General features: G+C 60.6%; 2 protein-coding genes across 5 annotated transcripts; one reads left to right on the top strand and one right to left on the bottom strand.

The window, feature by feature from the left end:
- Positions 1–96: 96 nt before the first annotated feature.
- On the top strand, positions 97–6537 carry LOC123368343 (phosphatidylserine decarboxylase proenzyme, mitochondrial-like). Of its 3 annotated transcripts, XM_045013094.1 has the most exons (7): positions 320–434; positions 2480–2603; positions 2773–3003; positions 4237–4363; positions 4553–4684; positions 4813–4973; positions 5581–6537. In XM_045013094.1, the coding sequence occupies exons 2-7, from the start codon at positions 2481–2483 to the stop codon at positions 5803–5805; spliced, it is 999 nt and encodes a 332-aa protein (XP_044869029.1). In that variant the 5' UTR covers positions 320–434; position 2480; the 3' UTR covers positions 5806–6537. The 3 variants fall into 3 exon arrangements, with proteins under 3 accessions (XP_044869028.1, XP_044869029.1, XP_044869030.1); XM_045013093.1 differs by lacking the exon at positions 2480–2603 and having other exon boundaries at positions 97–434; XM_045013095.1 differs by lacking the exon at positions 320–434 and having other exon boundaries at positions 1444–2603.
- Positions 6538–7071: 534 nt separating this feature from the next.
- On the bottom strand, positions 7072–19311 carry SLC5A2 (solute carrier family 5 member 2). 2 transcript variants are annotated; one of them, XM_045012991.1, is made up of 15 exons: positions 19185–19311; positions 14839–14910; positions 14193–14297; positions 14044–14103; positions 13646–13750; positions 13408–13513; positions 13213–13293; positions 12208–12437; positions 11945–12080; positions 11699–11806; positions 10868–11018; positions 10552–10720; positions 8443–8658; positions 7878–8028; positions 7072–7682 (listed from the first exon to the last, which is right to left on the bottom strand). In XM_045012991.1, the coding sequence occupies exons 1-15, from the start codon at positions 19281–19283 to the stop codon at positions 7477–7479; spliced, it is 1995 nt and encodes a 664-aa protein (XP_044868926.1). In that variant the 5' UTR covers positions 19284–19311; the 3' UTR covers positions 7072–7476. The 2 variants fall into 2 exon arrangements, with proteins under 2 accessions (XP_044868926.1, XP_044868927.1); XM_045012992.1 differs by having other exon boundaries at positions 12208–12359.
- Between the last annotated feature and the right edge of the window lie 310 nt (positions 19312–19621).

Here is a 19621-nt window from a genome sequence, read left to right as displayed (position 1 = left end):
TCGGGCGTGAGGGCTGTTTATATGGTGATCCCTCACCCAGCACTGAGATGCAGCCACCTCTGGTGCAGGGTGTGGGGATTGTTTATACGGGGATCCCTGGGCTGGCGCTGAGATGCAGCCATCTCCAGGGTGGGGCGCAGGGGCTGTTTATATAGGGATCCCTCGCCTGGGCTGGGATGCAGCCGTATCTGGGGCATAGTTCAAGCCTCTACTGTTTGCAATCCCACCGTGTGTGCGTGGCCAGGTGATGTCACGGTCCTGCTGTGTGGGGTGATGATGAGACCATAGGCTTGTGCGGAGCCAATTTCATGAGGGAGGGCCCGGCCCCTCCGTGCAAGTCTTGTGAGTCATTGTGCACATGTCATGTGATGGCCATCGCTGAGCACTGGCGAGGTGGAAGAGACGGATCCGGGCCAGCAACATCCTTGCTCCCAGTGAGTTTGTCTGCGCTGGCTTCGCCCTCTGTGTGTGTGTGTGTGTGGTGATTTGTGTGGTGTTGTCATTCTGTGTGTGTGTGTGTTATTCTCTGTACCCTTGTAGTGGGTATGATTTTGTGTTAGTGTCATTCAGTGTTTTTCTCTGTGTTTGTGATTGTGTTAGTGTTCTGTGTGTGTGTGCGATTTTGTGTTTGTGTGAATGTTACCCTCTATTGTTATAGTGTGCGTGATTTTGTGTTAGGAGTATGCTCTGTACCCTTGTGTGTGTGATTGTATGTCTCTGTGTGTTTGTGATTGTGTTAGTGTTCTCTGTATGTTGTGTGTGTGTGTGATTTTGTGTTTGTGTGAATGTTACCCTCTTTTATTACAGTGTGTGTGATTGTGTGTTAGGAGTATTCTCTGTACCCTCGTGTGTGTGATTGTATGTCAGTGTGTGTGTGTGTGAGTGTGTCTTGTTCCGCATGCCCTTGTGTGTGTGACTTTGTGTCACTGTCATTCTATGTGCCATATTGTAGGAGGCTGCTAGGGGGTGTCTGTGCTGAGTTGTGGGGTGTGTGTGCATATGCATGCACCAGCATCAGCAGATATCAGCTGTCTTGAGAGTCGCTGTCCTGCTATCAGTGTGTGCAGGTGTGCATGTTGCGGGGTGTGGGTCATTGTGTCAAATGTGTGTGTTGTATCTGTGCCGGTTGTACCGTCTGCTGTCAGCAAGTGTGTGTGAGTTTTCAGAGTAGCAGCCGTGTTAGTCAGTATCCGCAAAAAGAACAGGAGTACTTGGGGCACTTTAGAGACTAACAGATTTATTTGAGCATAAGCTTTCATGGGCTAGAACCCACTTCATCGGATGCATGCAGATGAAGTGGGCTGTAGCCCACGAAAGCTTATGCTCAAATAAATTTGTTAGTCTCTAAGGTGCCACAAGTACTCCTGTTCTTTTTGTGTGAGTTTTGTTTCCTGTGTGTATAAATAGCAGGGCGTGTTGCTCAGGGCAGGTGTGTGTTACGTTACTAATGTGTGGGGAGGGGTGTCCTGTTCCGTGTGTGTGGGACCCAAAGGCCAGGAGTCTCTCTCCCAGCCACTGTGCGTCAGTGTGTATGTGTACATTTGTGCATGTTTCCTCTGTGTGTGTAAGTGGGTGGCTGTGTGTCTGTAGGTTTTCAGGAGTCACACCCCACTCTTAGCTGCTGTGTGTTATGTGTGTGTATGTCTCTGTGTGTGGTATACTGTTATAGTCTGTGTGTATATGACACTGTGTGCATGTGTGTGACGTGTGTTACACTGTGCTACACTGCGACACTGCATGTTACACACTGAATTACACTGTGCTCTGAGTGTGATACATGCTCTTTGTGTTAGTCTATTAGTGTATCACATCTGTTAGTGTGTTACACTGTTACACTCTCTATTACACTGTGTTATTCCCTGTCTTAAATTTCTGTGTGCAACTGTTACACGCAGACACACAAAGAGTACACTGTGCTCTGTGACACGGTTACACTTTCTGTGTTACACTGTTAGTGTGTTACACTGGTTTATGCTCTCTTTGTGTGTTACATCCTATGTGTGTTACATTTGTATGTGCAACACTTTTGCTTTGTGTCTCTATCAGAGTGTTTGTGTTATACTGCTATGCTCTGTGTGACACTGTGTGTTACACTCTGTGTGTTACTGTGCCTGTGCACAACACTGTTATGCTCTGTGTGTTTATGTTATGCTGTATGTAACTGTGGTCTCGTGGAGTGGGCTGGCTCTGTCTTGGAGGTGCTGTCTGGCCCCATGGCAGCCCCGAGCCTGGGTGCTGCTCTCCTGATGGGCGTGGGGGGCCCAGCCTGGCTTTGGGGGATGCCTCTGGGGCAGTGACTCCCCTCTGCTCCAGGCTGGAATCTCCCAGGCAAAGGCAGGCTGTGTAGATCATCTCATAACTCCCAGGGGTGAGCACCCAGTGCTGCCCTCCGGGATGCCTGGGTCCCATTCTCTGTCCCGGTTTCCCCCCCTCAGGGGTGAGCTGTAGTGTGTGCATGGTGCTGTACTTGTCCCTCCAGGATGGCCATCCCCAGGCTCTCCCTGCGGCGCCATCTACCCCGGATACCTGGCCATGCCCTGCAGCTCCGCTCCTGGCAGATTCTCAAGCCCCTCACCCGTGTTGGGCTGCAGCCCACCAGCAAGGTCAGGGCATGGGGGGTAGAGAAGGGGCCAGCGAGGGGGAGGAACTGGGGAGAAGGGGGGCAGAAGAAGGGATGGGAAGGATCAGGGGTGGGATGGGAGGAGTGGGGGGAGGGGATATATGGGGGGGCTCTAAGGGGCGAGTGCCCCCTGCTGACTCTCCCCCCTGCAGGCCTTGTACTGCCGTGCCCCCACCCGGCTGCTCTCGCGACTCTGGGGGGTGCTGACAGGGCTGGCGCTGCCCCGCTGGCTGCAACGCCCCCTGCTGGCGCTCTACGTCTGGGCCTTCTCCGTCAACATGGCCGAGGCAGCTGAGGAAGATCTGAGTGGCTACCGCAGCCTTGGGGAGCTCTTCCGGCGCCCGCTCAAGCCCTGGGTGCGTCCCATTGCACCCCATGACATGGTATGTCCTTCTCCGTCCCCCCCATTGCCCTCCCATGGCATGGTACATCCCACCTTGCCCCCCATTGCCCTCCCATGGCATGGTATGTCCTTCTCCGTCCCCGCCATTGCCCTCCCATGGCATGGTACGTCCCACCTTGCCCCCCATTGCACCCCATGACATGGTATGTCCTCTGCCCCCCCATTGCCCTCCCATGGCATGGTATGTCCTTCTCTGCCCCCCCATTGTCCTCCCATGGCATGGTATGTCCTTCTCTGCCCCCCCCCATTGCCCTCCCATGGCATGGTATGTCCTTCTCTGTCCCCCCCCATTGCCCTCCCATGGCATGGTACGTCCCACCTTGCCCCCCATTGCCCTCCCATGGCATGGTATGTCCTTCTCTGTCCCCCCCCCATTGCCCTCCCATGGCATGGTATGTCCTTCTCTGTCCCCCCCCCATTGCCCTCCCATGGCATGGTATTTCCCGGACTGCCCCCCATGACATGGTAGGTCCCTCCCATTGTCCTCCCATGACATGGTATATCTCGCCCGGCCCCTTCATTGCCTTCCCATGTCATGGCAGGCCCCCCACTCCCCTAGCAAAGCTCCTCATGGGATGGGATGGTCAATCCCACCCCTCCACAGTACGATTACCTTCCACTCCTGACCCCCCCACAATATGATAGGTCTCATTTTGTTCTCCCCTCACATGGCATGGTATGGCCCACCCCTCCTGCACAAATTATGGTATGCCCCCCTATGGGCTGCCTCATTCTCCCCTCCCCCCTGTGCCCCATATCATGGGTCTTCCCTTCCCATGAAACCCCTTTGACATGATGCCCACAGTGACAATACACATGCACGTCCCTCCCTGAGGCCAGGCTCACCAGGGTCCCAGACCTCCCCGCCTGCCTTGGCCCGCATGTGTGCCCAGCAGCTCTGCGAGCTCAACATGGCCGTGCCAGCAGCGGCACGTGAGCCTCCCTCACGTGTGAGACACAAGCGTGTTCACCAGGGCTCCAGGCCTGGTGCTTTCACAGCCTGGCTTTTCACACGAGCTTTGCACTGTCTGTGCATGGGCTGGCATGGGCCCTCCCCAGAGCCCTGCCCCTGCCTCCCCAGGGTACTGCTCCCTGGGGATTGGGGGTGCCCTCATCTTTGCTCAGCTGGGACAGGTGTGAACGCCCTGGCCTGCCCTCGTGAATCTCCGTGCAAGGCCATCCCCACTTCTCATCCTGTCCTGGCTGGTTGCAGGTCAGCCCGGCAGACGGCTGCATCGTGCACCTGGGCCGGGTGCGAAGGAGCCGCCTGGAGCAGGTGAAGGGGGTGACGTACTCCCTGGAGAGCTTCCTCGGGCCCCAGGACTGGAGGGAAGATGGGGGTGAGCGAGGGGTTAGGGAGTGGGCTGATGTGGGGGGTTGGCCGGGGGGGGTAGATCCCAGGGGCCAATCTGGGGACCAAAGGGGCCACACTGGGGGGACAATCCCTCTGTGTGTGTGTGTGTGTGTGTCCGTGTCCCAATCCAAGGCAGGTGCAGATTAACCTTTTGCTGTCCATCTCTCTCCCCCAGGCAGGGGTCTCTCCCCATGGTGGCACCGGGGGCACCGGCTCTATCAGTGCATCATCTATCTGGCACCGGGCGACTATCACCGCTTCCACTCGCCCACCCACTGGCACATCCGGCACCGCCGGCACTTCCCCGGTACGGCACAGCCGAGGAGGGGAGCAGGCTGGGGCGGTGGGAGGCATGGACCCAATTGTCACTCACGCTGGGGTCTCCTCTTCCCTCCCATCTATTTGCCTGCCCTGCCCCGTGCCCATCCGTGGCAGGATCCTTGATGTCGGTGAGCCCGAGTGTGGTGCGCTGGATCCCGGGGCTATTCTGCCACAACGAGCGGGTGGTACTGAGCGGGAAGTGGGCCCACGGCTTCTTCTCTCTGACTGCCGTGGGGGCCACCAACGTGGGCTCCATCCGCATCTACTGCGACCAGGTGGGGCTGGGGGCAGAGGGAGCTGGGAGCCCTGGAGAGGGGGGCAGCCCTCGTGTCCTGATGGGGTCCCTGGTGAGCGTGTGCGCTTGTGGGGGTTGCATAGGGGTGAGTCCTGGTGAGCGTGCACAGGCTCATGGGATTGCATGTGGGGGGGGCCCTGGCGAGTGTGCACACGCTTACATGAAAAGACAGGGGGTCCTGGTGACCGTGCACATGCTTGCATGATCTGATGTGAGGGAGGCCCTCGTGAGAATGTGTGTGCTTGTGGAATCTCATGTGGGGAGTCCCTGGTGAGTGTGCACGCATTTGTGGGATCAGACAAGGGGGGGGCCCTAGTGAGTGTGCATGCACTTGTGCGATAGCACGTGGGGGGGCCTCCCGGTGAGCACGTGCGCCCATGGGATTGCATGTGGGGGGGGCCTGGTGAGCGCATGTTCTGGAGGGATTGCACGTGGGGTGGGCTAATGAGCATGTGCTCCTGTGGGGTCGCATGTGGAGGGGGGGCGGCGGTGAGCACAGAGTCACGTGGCTCTTGCGAGCCGGAGCAGACGTGGACTGAGGGGGTGCCCATCACCATGGTAACCGTGGCCCCCTTTCTCTCTGGCAGGACCTTCGAACCAATTGCGCCCACCACATGCAGGGCTGCTACCACGACCTCAGCTACTTGGCCTGGGCAGGGCCAGCCGGGGTCCCTGCCCCCAAGGGAGCCGGCCTGGGCGAGTTCAACCTGGGCTCCACCATCGTCCTTCTCTTCCAGGGGCCCCGGCGCTTTGGCTTCCGCACCAGTGCTGGGTGCAGGGTGCGGGTGGGGCAGGCGCTGGGCAGCCTGTGACGTGGCGGGCAGAGGAGCAGGCCCCCATTTCAGGGCGGGACCCTGATTTCCTGGGGAGATTGGCGAACCCCTTCACTGCCATGGGGGGACACCCCAGATTCAGTGGGGTACAGGGAGGAGACACCACACTTGTGGGAGAAGGGAACCCCCCCATTTCAGATGGGAGAATTGGACCCCTCTTTACTGGGGGGAAGGGAGGGGTCCCCCATTCCAATAGCCCCTCCAGCTTTTTAGTGAGGAATGTGTGGGGCTTTGATACCCCTTAAGAGCCATGGAGGAAACATAGGAGTGACCCTGATCTTAGCAGGGGATGGGATTTTTGGAGGCGGGAGCACGAGGAACCATACATTCAAGAGGGGGGGCAGAGAGCCCCCCGCACTAGAAGGGACCCCACTTTCCAGTGAGGGAATATGGGGTGAATCTGTTGCCCCCCCCACCTTTAATTCCAATGGCGGTAAAAAGAAGCTACTTGGTTTTAAGTGGGGGGCAGTCCCACATTCAGCGGGGAGGGCATGGGGGTGAATCTGAGCCTCCCCCCTTAATTCCAAAGGGGGATGATATGAATGGGGCTCAGGGGAGCTCCTTCCCAGATCCTTTGGGGTTGAAATCTGGGGGGAACATTTGTACCATCTCCTCTGCCCCCCTGCCACCCCCCACGCCATCCCAGCACCATAAAGCCGTCTGAGCACCATGGGGCAGAATAGCTCTGAAATAGAGCTTTCTATTTTCATATACAGCCTGTTTGTGTGTGTTTGTGGTGGGGAATGGGACCTGGGGCCTTTCTCCACTAGGGAGTGCCAGCTCCAATCTGGGGCCCTGGGCTACGGGATTGCCTGGCTCAGGGGGGTGGGGGACGGGACCTGGGGCCTTTCCCCTTTAGGGGGCGCCAGCTCCAATCTGGCCCTGGGCTAGGGGATTGGCTGGCTCAGGGGGTGGGGAAAGGGACCTGGGGCCTTTCCCCTCTAGGGGGCGCCAGCGCCAATCTGGCCCTGGGCTAGGGGATTGGCTGGCTGGGGGATGGGACCTGGGGCCTTTCCCCTCTAGGGGGCGCCAGCTCCAATCTGGCCCTGGGCTACGGGATTGGCTGGCTCAGGGTGTGGGGAATGGGACCTGGGGCCTTTCCCCTCTAGGGGGCGTCGGCTCCAATCTGGCTCTGGGCTACGGGATTGGCTGGCTCAGGGGGTGGTGAAAGGGACCTGGGGCCTTTCCCCTCTAGGGGGCGCCAGCTCCAGCCCAGAAAAGCAGCCACAAGCTGGAGTTTCCCATTCATTTATTTGTCTATTGCTTCCCCTCCACACTCTTCCCAGCCTGAGTTTCATGGGGCTGGTGGGAGGCCGGGCTGGGGGTCGGTGAGGGGCTGGGGGCTCTGCTGTCCCCGTCCCGTTTCCACTCTCTTCCTGTGGTCTCTGCACTGGGGTTGGGGGGGAGGGGAGCCCCCAGAATATACCTTGGGGGAGGGGGAAGGTGCACAGCAGTGGGGCGTCTATGGCATAGGGCAGAGGGGACCCCCACCCCAGGGAGATGCCACATTGGATAGAGGGTGCGGGGGGGGCTATAGGAAAGAGGGTTTATTTGGCGGCAGTGGGGGGCGGAGGTGGCCTGGGAGCCCCATGGCAGAGCAGGAGCGCCCCGCGGGGGGGCTGAGGCAGGAGGGCTCCCCATGGCAGCGGCTCAGGCGTAATAGCCCCACAGGAAGAGGGCGAGGGCCATCATGGCGATGGCATTGAGGTTGACGACCCGGCTCCAGGTCGGGGGCTCCGTGATGTCTGGCAGCCGCTCCGCACCTGGCTCCGGTGCCCGCTGCGCTGCACCCCCCAGGCTGCACAGCCAGGCCATGCAGCGCCCCACGCCACCCTGGGGCCGACTGGCCGGGGGGCCTGGCGGAAGAAAGAGAGTGAACAGCGCCCCCTGCCGAGCCCCCAACCCGCTCCCTGCAGCCCGGCTCCCCCTGCCGAGCCCCCAACCCGCTCCCTGCAGCCCGGCTCCCCCCGCCGAGCCCCCTGCAGCACAGCGCCCCCTGCCGAGCCCCCTCCCCGTCCCTCTGCAGCCCAGTGGCCCCTGTCGAGACCCACCTTCCACCTCCAACACGTGCTCCACAGCCCCGTTCGTGGCCACTCCCTGTTGCTGCCTCGTTTCTTGCCTCCTTCTCTCCTCCTCCTCCTCCGTGTCCAGGTCCACGCGCTCCTCTTTGCTGTGACGCAGGCTGAACACCAGCCGGTGTAGCTGGGGAGGGGGGGGTGGTCGCAGGGTGAGCACTTTGCACTGGGACGCCTGGGTCCCATTCCCTGTCCTCTCTCCCTCCAGGGGCGAGTGCCCTGCACTGCTGTCCCGAACACCTGGGTCCCATTCCCTGTCCTCTCTCCCTCCAGAGGCGAGTGCCCTGCACTGCTGTCCCGAACACCTGGGTCCCATTCCCTGTCCTGCTGTCTCCCCCTAGGGGCGAGTGCCCTGCACTGCTGTCCCGGACACCTGGGGCCCATTCCCCCTCCTGCTCTCTCTCCCTAGGGGTGAGCACCCTGCGCTACTGTCCTGGACACTTCCCCACCCTGGTCTCTCCCTCCTAGGAGTGAGTGTCCTGCACAGCTGTCCTGGATGCCTGGGTCCCATCCCCTTTCCCTCCTCCCAAGGGTTGCTCACGTGCTTGTCGGGGATGGGCGGGGTGCAAAGTGATACCCCCACCACCAGGACGACGCTGGCGAGGAAGAGGATGATGGCGAAGTACAGGTAGTGCACCCCGCAGATAAGTCTGGGGCAGGCGCTGGGGAAGATGCAGCTGCCTGTGCCGTAGGCGAATTCAGGCAGCAGACGGGCCAGGCCCATCAGCAGCCCCCCGATTAGCCCCCAGAACGCGCCCTGTGTGGAGAAAGACGGGGGAGGTCATCTGGGCTTCTGGGTCCTCGCTCCCTCATCATCCCACTGCCGGGATGCGAGTTCCCCACTCCCACCACCCTCCCATGTTCTCCCGCTACCCAGATGCCCGGGTCCTCCGCACTCTGTCCACCATCCTCCCTGTGCCTGGCACTTGGGTTCCCCACATGCTCCCTTCCTCCCCCATCCTCCCACTGCCCAGACACTGGGTCCCCATTCCCCACACTCCTCCCCTCCCTTCCCACTGCCTGGATGCCTGGGTCCCCTCCTCCCTCCCCGCTCCATCTGCTGCCTGCTGTGGACACTGGCAGACCAAGTGTCAGCTCATGCCAAGGCCTCTGGGCCTCAACCGGCCCCTGACACACACACAGCTGGGACCAAGCCTAGCGCACCTGTGTGTTAGCCTTGTTAAATTAGGGCTGAGGGCTTAGCGTTTAGACTCGCTGAGGCGTTTGTACGTTGCTGCAGGCAGTGAGCTCACCTAGCGCCTCTGTACCCCGGTTATACTGCGGGGTTGCTCTGTAACGGTAAATCACCAGCTGGGAAAATAGCACCACCGGGTGTGAAATGCCAGTTTGCCACAGGAGGTAGCTCCTGCCCTGCAAAAGCCGGCCCGTGGGGGTCTGTCTCCACGGCAATTAGCCGCCCACGCTGGCCCGTGCCAGCCGACTCAGTAGACATCTAGGCTCGGGCTGGAGCCCGGGCTCTGGGACCCTCTGACCCTGCAGGCGCCTACAGCCTGGGCCGCGCCCGGCCGCCTACACAGCCATGAAACCGGCCCGCAGCCCAAGCCTGAGTCGGCTGCGGGTGTCAGCTGCTGCGTAGCCAGACCCAGCAACACCAGACAGACCAACGTGGAGCATCAGAGGGCAAATGATTCCCCCCCCCCACACCCCTGAAGAGTCTATGCCCATGAGGCCTCATCCTGCCAGCTTAAACTTTGGGGGAAGGGAATAAAAACCCCTGCCAGGAAGAATGTGGCTCTTTATGTTGTTCGCACTGTGAGGATAGCTCAGGGGTTTGCGCATTAGTCTGCTAACCCCAGCGTTGTGAGTTCAGTCCTTGAGGGGGCCATTTAGGGATCGGGGGCAAAAAACTGTCTGGGAATTGGTCCTGCCTTGAGCAGGGGGTTGGACTAGGTGACCTCCTGAGGTCCCTTCCCACCCTGATATGCTATGATGCCAAGCCTAGGTAACCAGTCCCCAGTGCTCGGCCTGCGTTAGCGCACAAGGATGTGTGAGGTTTGCTTGTGAGCGATGCGTCTGCCCCCTTCTGGAATCTAAGACTCATTTGTGTGTGTAGCTTTAACCTGCTTTACCCTTGTAACTAACACCTTTGTTTCTTCTTAGTTACTAAATCTTCAGCTGGTTTATTACAGGACTGGCTGCCAGCCTTGTCTCTGGCGTGAGCTCTGCAGAGCGACTGAGCTGGGGTGAGTGACTGGTCCCGTGGGACGGGGAGTAACCTGAATATCGGAGTGAGTTTTCGTGTCAGTCTGCCCTGAGGTTGGGACTCACGCCCTTGATCCATTCTAGAGAGTGTGACGCCTGCATCTCCACTCCCTCCCCGCATCCTCTTTCTTTCCATTGCCTGGACACCTGGGTCCCTCACCCCCCCCCCCCACTTCCTGGAGGCCTGGGTCCCCCACATCCTCTGGCTGCCCAGACACCTGGATCTCCCATCACTCACCCGCCTCCTCTCCATCCCCAGACACCTGGGTCCCTTCCCCCCTCCCTCACCTCCTCCTCCTCTCCATCCCCAGACACCTGGGTCTCCCGATCCCCCGCCCGTTTCTTGCCATCCCGGACACCTGGGTCCCTTCCCACCCCGTTCCCCTCCCCCCCCCATCTCTGGCTGGCTGGGTCCCCTGGCACTCACGGGCTCGTTGACCCGCTTGACGAACAGGGCGAGGAAGAAGACAGCGGCGATGGGTGGCGCCAGGTAGCTGGCGATGGACTGGATGTAATCAAAGAGCTGCCCGCTCTGCGCCGCCTGCACCACTGGGATCCAGGCAATGCTGATGGCCACCATGCACAAGATCCACACCCTGCCCAGAGACCAGGGTGAGGGGCAGGGGCATGGCTGGGCCCACAGCGCCCCCTAGTGCTGGCTAGTAGACAGGGCATGGCTGAGCCCACAGCAAGCTCAGAGGCACAGCACGCCCTGCCGCACAGTGCCCCTAGTGCACCCTCACCTGCCCACAATCAGCAGCTCCTTGCTCCTGGCCTGGGGCCGCAGGCGGTTGTAGATGTCCATGGTGAATAGGGTGCTGCTGCTATTGAAGATGGAGGCCAGGGAGCTCATCAGGGCGGCCAGCATCACGGCCAGCATCAACCCCCGCAAACCTGTAGGGGGCGACAGAGAGTCATATTGCCCACCCCTTGCAGCCCAGCGCCCCCTACTGAGCCCCCACCCGCCTGCAGCCCAGCGCCCCCTGCTGAGCCCCCCGCCTGCTCCCTGCAGCCCGGCGCCCCCTGCTGAGCCCCCGCCCGCTCCCTGCAGCCTGGCGCCCCCTGCTGAGCCCCCCGCCCTCTCTCTGCAGCCCAGCGCCCCCTGCTGAGCCCCCACCCGCCTCCTCCAGCCCAGTGCCCCCTGATGAGCTCCCTCCCCGCTCCCTGCAGCCTGGTGCCCCCTGCTGAGCCCCACACCTGCTCCCTGCAGCCCAGCGCCCCCTGCTGAGCCCCCGCCCGCTCCCTGCAGCCCGGCGCCCCCTGCTGAGCCCCCCGTCTGTCCCCTGCAGCCCGGCGCCCCCTGCTGAGCCCCTCGCCTGCCCCCTGCAGCACGGTGCCCCCTGCTGAGCCCCCCATCCGCCCGCCCACTCTCTGCAGCACGGAGCCCCCCTGAAGAGCCCCCCCCGCATGCCCCCTGCAGCCCAACGCCCCCTGCTGAGCCCCCCCCACCCGCCCGCTCCCTGCATTGTGGCACCCCCTGCAGAGCCCCCCGCCTGCCCCCTGTAGCACAGCGCCCCCTGCTTATCCCCCCTAGCAATGCACTAAGGTATTGGGTGCCAGCTCCAACTGCTTACCGGCAGGCATGAGAGTCACCACCAGCTTGGGGTAGGCGATGTTGGAGCAGCCGACTTCAGTGCCACAGATCCGCTTGCAGTCCTCTGGCACCACGCAGGCCACCTCGTCTGGAGAGAAAACGGGGTCAGCAGGGGGGGCCAGGCCTGGAGGCAGGGGGCTAAGACATGGGGCAGCTGGGATCCCACCAGCAGGGGGCAGCGGTGCCCAGCTGTCCCTATCTCCTGGTGAGGTGAGGGGCACCATACCTGGGTAGAGGATGCGGCTGATCATTCCTGGCATCACCATGAGGAACATTGGCAACAGCTTCAGGTACCCACAGAGGATGCAGCCGGCTTTGACGTGGGTCAGGCTCTTGCCCGCCAAGCAACGTTGCACAATCACCTGTGAGCAGGGAACGCCCCAGTGAAAGGCCCATGCCCTGAGCCAGCCAGTCCCCCACCCTGGGGCTGGAGCGGAGCCGGCGCCCCCGGAGGGGAAAGGCCCCGGGCCCCATTCTCCGCCCCCATACCTGGTCGCTGCACCAGTACCAGGTGGAGATGATGGTGAGGCCGAAGATTAGCGCTGGCCAGGGGAGGTCTCCGGTCAGGGGGTCGCGGAGGAGGTGGAAGGCGTCGGGGCGGGGCTGGTAGCAGGCGGTTGAGATGTTGTACAGAGCCGGGGCTGGAGAGAGGGTGTTGCTGGGAAGGGCCTCCAGGTACTTGTCAAAGAGCCCCTGGTAGCCCCCCACCTCGTGAAACGCTGCAAACCAACCAACAGGGGGCACTGTGACCAAGAGTGGCCTCGGCAGCCCGCTCCCCACAGCTGGGAGCCCCCCCGCCAATAGCCAGCGCATTTGTCCTGCTCCCTACAGTGCCCCCTGCTGGGGCTGGAGTCACCAGGAGCCCCCCCACACCCAGCACCCCCTCCCCACTCCCCACAGCTGGGAGAATGTGGGGCTGGCAGGACCAGGAGCCCCCCCCAGCCAGTGCTCCTGCCCTGCTCCCTACAGTGCCCCCTGCTGGGGCTGGAGGTACCGGGAGCCCCCCCTTACAGCCAGCACCCCAGCCCTGCTCCCTCTAGCGCCCCCTGCTGGGGCTGGAGGTACCGGGAGCCCCCCCCCCTTACAGCCAGCACCCCGGCCCTGCTCCCTCTAGCGCCCCCTGCTGGGGCTGGAGGTACCGGGAGCCCCCCCTTACAGCCAGCACCCCAGCCCTGCTCCCTCTAGCGCCCCCTGCTGGGGCTGGAGGCACCGGGAGCCCCCCCCCTTACAGCCAGCACCCCGACCCTGCTCCCTCTAGCGTCCCCTGCTGGGGCTGGAGGTACCGGGAGCCCCCCCTTACAGCCAGCACCCCAGCCCTGCTCCCTCTAGCGCCCCCTGCTGGGGCTGGAGGTACCGGGAGCCCCCCCCTTACAGCCAGCACCCCGGCCCTGCTCCCTCTAGCGCCCCCTGCTGGGGCTGGAGGCACCAGGGGCTTCCTTTCAGCTGCAATTCCTGCCCCTGTCTGTGGGGGGAGCATGGGTGGGTCTCACTCACCAAAGCCCATGAGGACGAAGGCTCCCCCAATGATGACGAAGGTTTGCACGGTGTCGGTGTACATCAGGGCCGCCAGCCCCCCTGGGAGAGCAAGGAGGGGGTGGGGTGAAACTGTGCTCACCTGGGCTCCCCTCCCCCGCCCCAGGCCCAGCTGGAGCAGCCGCTGGGCCCCCACCCCAGCTGCGGCCCCGTTACCTGTCACGGTGTATATGGTGGTAATTACGAGCAGGGCAATTACAGCGACGTAGATATCCCAGCCCAGCGCCTGCTGGATGAACACAGCCCCCGAGAACATGTCCACCTACGGGGGGGGGCGATACAGGGTGGGGGGCTCAGCACTGGGCTGATGTACACAGCACCCCCTGCTGGGAGAAGCCGGGGCCAACACCCACAGCCACTGCCCCCGCCCCCTGGAAGAGGATTAATTACGTACTGAGATTTTAGTGAAGATGTAGAGAAAGAGGGACAGGACGGACAGATAGATCCGGATTCGCCGGCCCCCAAATCGCTTCTTCAGATACTGGGGCATTGTGATCACCTGCAGGTAAAGGGAGAACAGAATGGAACCCAGGAGTCCTGGCTCCCAGCCCCAACCCTCCAGACCCTCCTCACCTCCCAGAGCTGGGGATAGAACCCAGGAGTCCTGGCTCCCAGCCCCAACCCTCCAGACCCTCCTCACCTCCCAGAGCTGGGGATAGAACCCAGGAGTCCTGGCTCTCAGCCCCCCCTGCTGTAACCACTAGACACCACTCCCCTTCTAGGGCTGGGGATAGAACCCAGGAGTCCTGGCTCCCAGCCCCCACCCCCGCCTGTACCCAGTGTGATGCTCACCCCAGCAGTGAGGTAGACAGGTACGAAGAGCCATCCAAGGAGGAGAACCACGAAGAGAGCCTGGTGGGGAGAGCGGAGTTGGGTCAGGGAGGAGGAGGGGGAGTGGGGTAGGGAGGGGGAGGTGGTTATGGGCACTCGAAATCACTTACATTCCACTCAAAGCCGGCCACAGCTAGGCCATTGGCGGCACCGGTGCCAGCCAGCCCCACGAAGTGGCCACTGCCGATGTTACTGGCGAAGAGAGACGCGCCCACCTGCAGCACAGCACGAGGGAGAGGGACTGGGCTATGGATAGATGCACCGAGTACTGTCCTAATGCCACCCCTGCCCCTGGGCAGTGCTCCTAATGCCACCCCTGCCCTGGGCACTGCCCCAATGCCACCCCCTGTGCCCTGGCACTACCCTAATGCCATTCCCTACCCCCAGGCACTGCCCCAATGCCACCCCTGCCCCTGGGCAGTGCCCCTAATGCCACCCCCTGCCCCTGGGCACTGCCCCTAACGCCATTCCCTACTCCCAGGCACTGCCCCTAACGCCACCTCCTGTCCCCTGGCACTACCCTAACGCCAGTCCCTACCCCCGGCACTGGCCCTAATGCCACCTTCTGCCACTCAACCTCATCTCCTTGCTATGGTCCCCTGATGTCAAACCCTTGCCCCCCCATCCTCACCCCAGTTCCTGCTAGGGTCAAGTATTAAGCCTCAGCCCTAAACCCTGTTCTGAATCCATTCCCAAGATTGACGGTTAGCCCCATATCTACCTGTCTATCTATCCCGCCCCCATTGCAATACTCACCGGCCACCAGACCATATTTCGACCAGCCAGGAAGTAACCCCCAATGGTGCTCCGGTTGGTGCGACACATGGACTGCAGGGGCGAGAGCGAGAGGAGGGCATTTTCCAGGGGCTGGATGCTGCCTTTCTCCACCAGCTCCAGAGATACCCAACCAGCTCCGTCTCCCTCCATGGGGTGAGTCCCCCCAGCTCTGGCTGGAGACGCCAGGCTCAGAGAAGGGCGATGGGAAGGAGCAGAGAGCTGGATCAAATCTCCTCTGGAGGGTGACTGGCCTGGGACTCACAGATTCTCAGGCCGGCCGGGTCTGACCTCCGGTGTTGCACAAGCCAGGGAACTGCCCCAGATCATTCCTGGCTGAACGGGGGCAGATCTATTAGCACAACTTCCCAGCGATGGCGAATCAGCCACAGCCCTGGGTGAGCTGTTCCAATGGTTAATTCCCCTCAGTCTTTAAAATGTACCCCTTATTTCTAGTCTGAATTTGTCTATTTCCAGCCATTGGGGGGTGTCAGACCTTCAGCTGCTAAAGAGCCCAGAATTAATTATTTGTTCCCTATGGAGGTACGTACAGACTGGGATCGGCCACCCCTTAATCTACTCTTGGTTATGCTAAATACATTGAGCTCCTGGAGTCAATCACAAGAGGCAGAAAATGCACTTTCACCCAAGGCATGATCGGCCTTCGGAACTCCCCGCCACCAGAAGTTGTGGAGGCCAAGATTCAAACAGGGACTGGATATTTCAGTGGATGAAACTAGGCAGAGTTGATGACACAGCCTCCTGCTGCAGGGCTTCAGAGGGTCCCTGTTAGAGACCGGGGTGAGACATGGTGTGTGTGTGTGTGTGTGTGTGTGTGTGTGTGTGTGTGTGTGTGTGTGTGTGTGTGTGTGTGTGTGTGTGTGTGTGTGTGTGTGTGTGTGTCACATTTTCCTTTGCTGGAGACTGGGTTAGATAGGCCTCGGTTGTGAGCCAACCTGGCACTGAGTGAGGAATCCCACTGCAGTGCATGTGTCTTGCCTGAGTAATATTGGTGTGTCCTACCATTTTGGGTCTTTGCCATGTACTGCAGCAAGCTGAGGGGCAGGGGTGGCTCCAGGCACCATCACAGCAAGTCGCGTGGTGGGGCGGGGGGCGGCCTGCCGGTCGCTGTGAGGGCTGCAGTCAGGCAGCCTTGGGCGGTGTTTCTGCGGAAGGTCCACCGGTCCCACGCGGTTTCAGCGGCAGTTCAGCGGCGGGTATGGCGAACGCGCGGGACCGGCAGATCACCCGCAGAACCGCCGCTGAATCCGCGTGACCAGCGGACGTCCTGCAGAAACGCCGCCGAAGGCTGCCTGACTGCCGTGCTTGGGGCAGCAAAAACCATTGAGCCACCCCTGCCGCGGGGGGAGGCTCCTGCACTCGGGGCTGTGTGCAGGTGGGGCTGGTGAGTTGGAGGGTCCACAGTGATTCATTAAAGCCCTGGATCCATGGATGGGGGGGCTTTGTGTGGTGAGGCGATGCAGGGGGCCCACGCCGCACAGTTCTGCTCCCTGACTAATCTGTTGAGATTTACACCTCATTACAGGCCTCATAGCATTCCTGGACCATGTACTTCCCAGTAATAATTAACAACCTCTTCCCCCGTCCCTGCCCAATCTGGAGCTGAGATCAAAGAGCTGAGAAGAGCAAAAAAACAACAACTACACAGCCAGGATGAGGACCCACTAGTCCTTCCACTGTGTGATGGGATCCTCCTAGGGTGGAGTAGGGGGAGTTATAAGGGGGAGAAGGGACAGAGTTGTCATGGGAGTGGTGGGACAAGGACAGCCCCATCTTGGAGCCCAACGGTTTGGGTTCTAGGTACATCAATCATGCCAGTGTCTTGTGTTCTAGACATGTCAATCACATGAGGTAGCTGGGTTCTAGGATTTAGGGACTTAGGCATGGTGCTCAGTAAGGGAACACTTAATGTTTAGGTGCCGAGAAAATCACTGGACCAACACTGGGATCCAGAAAGTCTGAGCCAGGCACCAGGCTCCCTATATAATGAATGGGTGCTAGGCATGCTAGGCAGGGAGCCAGCTGAGCCAGACAATGGGAGATGGGGGGGTCCTATGTCCCACCCCCTCAAGGAGTTCACCCCCTCAGTCCAAGCTGCAGAGAGGCGCCTCGCTCTGCCAGTGACCCAGAGCTGGGAACCCCTCTCCTGGGGTCGAGCAGCTTCGGTGCCTGCGTTGTTTCTTGTGAGAACGAGTTGAGCGACTGCCTCGCTCCACGCAAAACAGCCACAGGAGGAGGTGCCCAGCTCACAACTCCCAGCCCAGTGCTTAGAGCACTCAGCCTGGGATGTGGAAGCTCCTTTTTCAATTCCCCCCTCTGCCTGAAGAGAAGCCACAGAATGATAATAGGATAGTTGGACATGGGGCTCCCTTGGTCTCGCCTGGTACAGCTCCTCCTCCACAGTGGCTTTAAAGAACAAGAGTCCCTGGGCCAGAGAGAACGCTGGCCAGGGCTTGAGAAGGACTCTGTGGGCCGGTGGTTGGGACACCCAGCTGGGAGGTGGGAGACCCCTGGGGTCAGTCCCTTGGCTGCAACCACTGAGCCACCACGGACCGCCTCTACCAGGAGGGACTGAGGGGTCTCACATCAGCATAGCCCAGTGGGTAGCATGAACGCCTGTCCTCCCCTGGTCAATGGGTCGTGCTGGGGCTTAGGTGCAAGACAAGTGCCCAGACGCCCAGAGGGAGGCAGCAGCTCACATGTCCTGAGGCAGAAACTCAGGCGGGTATGAAACTTCTACTACAATGACTTAGGTGTTGGGCATGAGCCGAGCGAGAGTTTTGTGGATCTCAGGGGAGCCTAAAACTAGGACTTGGGCACCTAAGTCCTCCATGGATGTGGGTCTCAGCCGCAGGCCCTTCTGAGCCCTGCTGTTCTGTGTATGGGCTTCCCGGGCTGCAGCTCAGGTTCTGGGGTCAGATTTCTGGGGTTGAGCCCTGGGCTTTGGTTCTGGGATCTGCCAGCAACAGGGACATGCTAGGGCCAAGATGGAAATTCAAGTTTCAGAGTCTGAGTTCCTGGGTAGTGATGCTTGATTCTGGGATGGATGGATGGATAAGTGTGTGCGAGGGTGTGTCTGGAGACCGATAGATAGAGGGGTGTGAGTGGGGATAGGCAGATGACTAAAGGGGTGAGTATGAGGATGGATAGAGGGGTGAGTAGCCGGCTGGATGGGTGGATAGAGGGGTGTGTATGGGGATAGACCGTTGGATAGAGGGGTGTGTATGGGGATAGGTAGAGGGGTGTGTACGGGGATGGATAGAGGGGTGAGTAGCTGGCTGGATGGGTGGACAGAGTGGCGTGTAGATGGATACAGAGAGGGCTGCGTTTGGGCTGGATGGATAGAAGGTTGAGTATCAGGATGGATACATAGGGAGGTGTTTATGGAGACAGACAAAGGGATAGAGAGAGGTATGTACGGGGAGGGATGAATGGATAGACAGAGGGGTCTGTATAGGGATGGCTAGAAAGAGGAGTGTGTATAGGGAATGAAGGATGGATAGAGGCAGAGGCGGCTCTAGACATTTCGCCGCCCCAAGCACGGCGGCACGCCACGGGGGGCACTCTGCCGGTTGCTGGTCCCGCGGCTCCGGTGGACCTCCCCCAGGCGTGCCTGCGGAGGGTCTGCTGGTCCCACAACTCCACCGAAGCCGCGGGACCAGCGGACCCTCCACAGGCATGCTGTCGAAGGCAACCTGCCTGCCGCCCTCCCGGCGACCGGCAGAGCGCCCCCCGCAGCATGCCGCCCCAAGCACGCGCTTGGCGTGCTGGGGCCTGGAGCCGCCCCTGGATAGAAGGGTGTGTATGGGGAAGGACAGAGGGATAGAAAGCAGGAGGTGTATGGGGAACGATGGATTAGATAGAGAGAGGAGAGTCTATGGGGATGGATGGATGGATGGATAGATAGAGGGGTGTATATGGGGATGGATAGAGGGGTGTATATGCGGCTGGGTGGATGGCTGGATAGATAGCAGGACATACATGGGGATGGGTAGATAGATAGAGGGGTGTATATGGGGATGAGTGGATGGATGGATGGATAGATAGGTGTGTATATGGGGATGGCGGGTATAGATAGAGGGATGGATGGATGGATAGCAGGGTGTATCTGGGGATATCCTTGACTCAAGTTTTGGGTCTAATTTTGGGGTGGTCAGTTCTGGTTCTGGGTCCAGGTTTCTGCCTAGTGGTTCTGGGTCCCAGAAGAGTGGCTCAGGTCTCTACCCTGTTCCATTTCTTCCCCTGGTGCCCAGTGTTGGGGGGGAAAGAGGGGCTGGGGCAAAGGGCCGTGTCCCCAGGTCACCTACCCAGATCCCTACGCAGATGACCAGGACGAAGTAGCCCACGATGACCCCGATATCAGCAGGGTTGTTGATGATGGCCGTGGGCTGCGGCACTCCCTCCATACTGTTGCTGTCTCTCTCCCTGCACCGAAATGACACCTCCTGGAAGGGTCCCCAGGGGCCAGCGTGGATGGTTAATAGCAAACCTGGTCATGGGGCTGGATCTGTGATTAACCAACCCAGAGACTGTGGGGAGGGGAGAAGTAGAATAGAATGAAGGAGCCCTGACTCCCAAACCCCGCTCTCCCACACCGAGCTGGGGATAGAACCCAGGAGTCCTGACTTCCAGTCCCATTGTTGTGCCAGGCACCGGCTCTGGGTTGAGTCTCCATGTGCCAGTGGCTAGTGTCAGAGCAGGGGTGTCTCTAGCGGGTGATTAGCCCTGTCCCTCCTCCTTCCCT

This window comes from Mauremys mutica, chromosome 4 (assembly GCF_020497125.1).
Source record: "Mauremys mutica isolate MM-2020 ecotype Southern chromosome 4, ASM2049712v1, whole genome shotgun sequence".
NCBI classification, from domain to species: Eukaryota; Metazoa; Chordata; order Testudines; family Geoemydidae; genus Mauremys; species Mauremys mutica.
The sequence above is the reverse complement of the archived record's forward strand: the minus strand, read 5'-3'. Positions and strand labels throughout refer to the sequence as shown.

Coding starts and splice junctions, on each gene's coding strand:
- SLC5A2 (XM_045012991.1), bottom strand. CDS start 19,283: ATGGAGGGAGTGCCGCAGCCCACGGCCATCATCAACAACCCTGCTGAT. Junction 14,104..14,192: donor TGGCCGGCTTTGAGTGGAAT/GTAAGTGATTTC, acceptor TCTCCCCACCAG/GCTCTCTTCGTGGTTCTCCT. Junction 11,807..11,944: donor CAGCCGCATCCTCTACCCAG/GTATGGTGCCCC, acceptor TTTTCTCTCCAG/ACGAGGTGGCCTGCGTGGTG.
- LOC123368343 (XM_045013093.1), top strand. CDS start 309: ATGAGGGAGGGCCCGGCCCCTCCGTGCAAGTCTTGTGAGTCATTGTGC. Junction 435..2,772: donor CAGCAACATCCTTGCTCCCA/GTGAGTTTGTCT, acceptor TCCCCCCTGCAG/GCCTTGTACTGCCGTGCCCC. Junction 4,364..4,552: donor GGACTGGAGGGAAGATGGGG/GTGAGCGAGGGG, acceptor TCTCTCCCCCAG/GCAGGGGTCTCTCCCCATGG.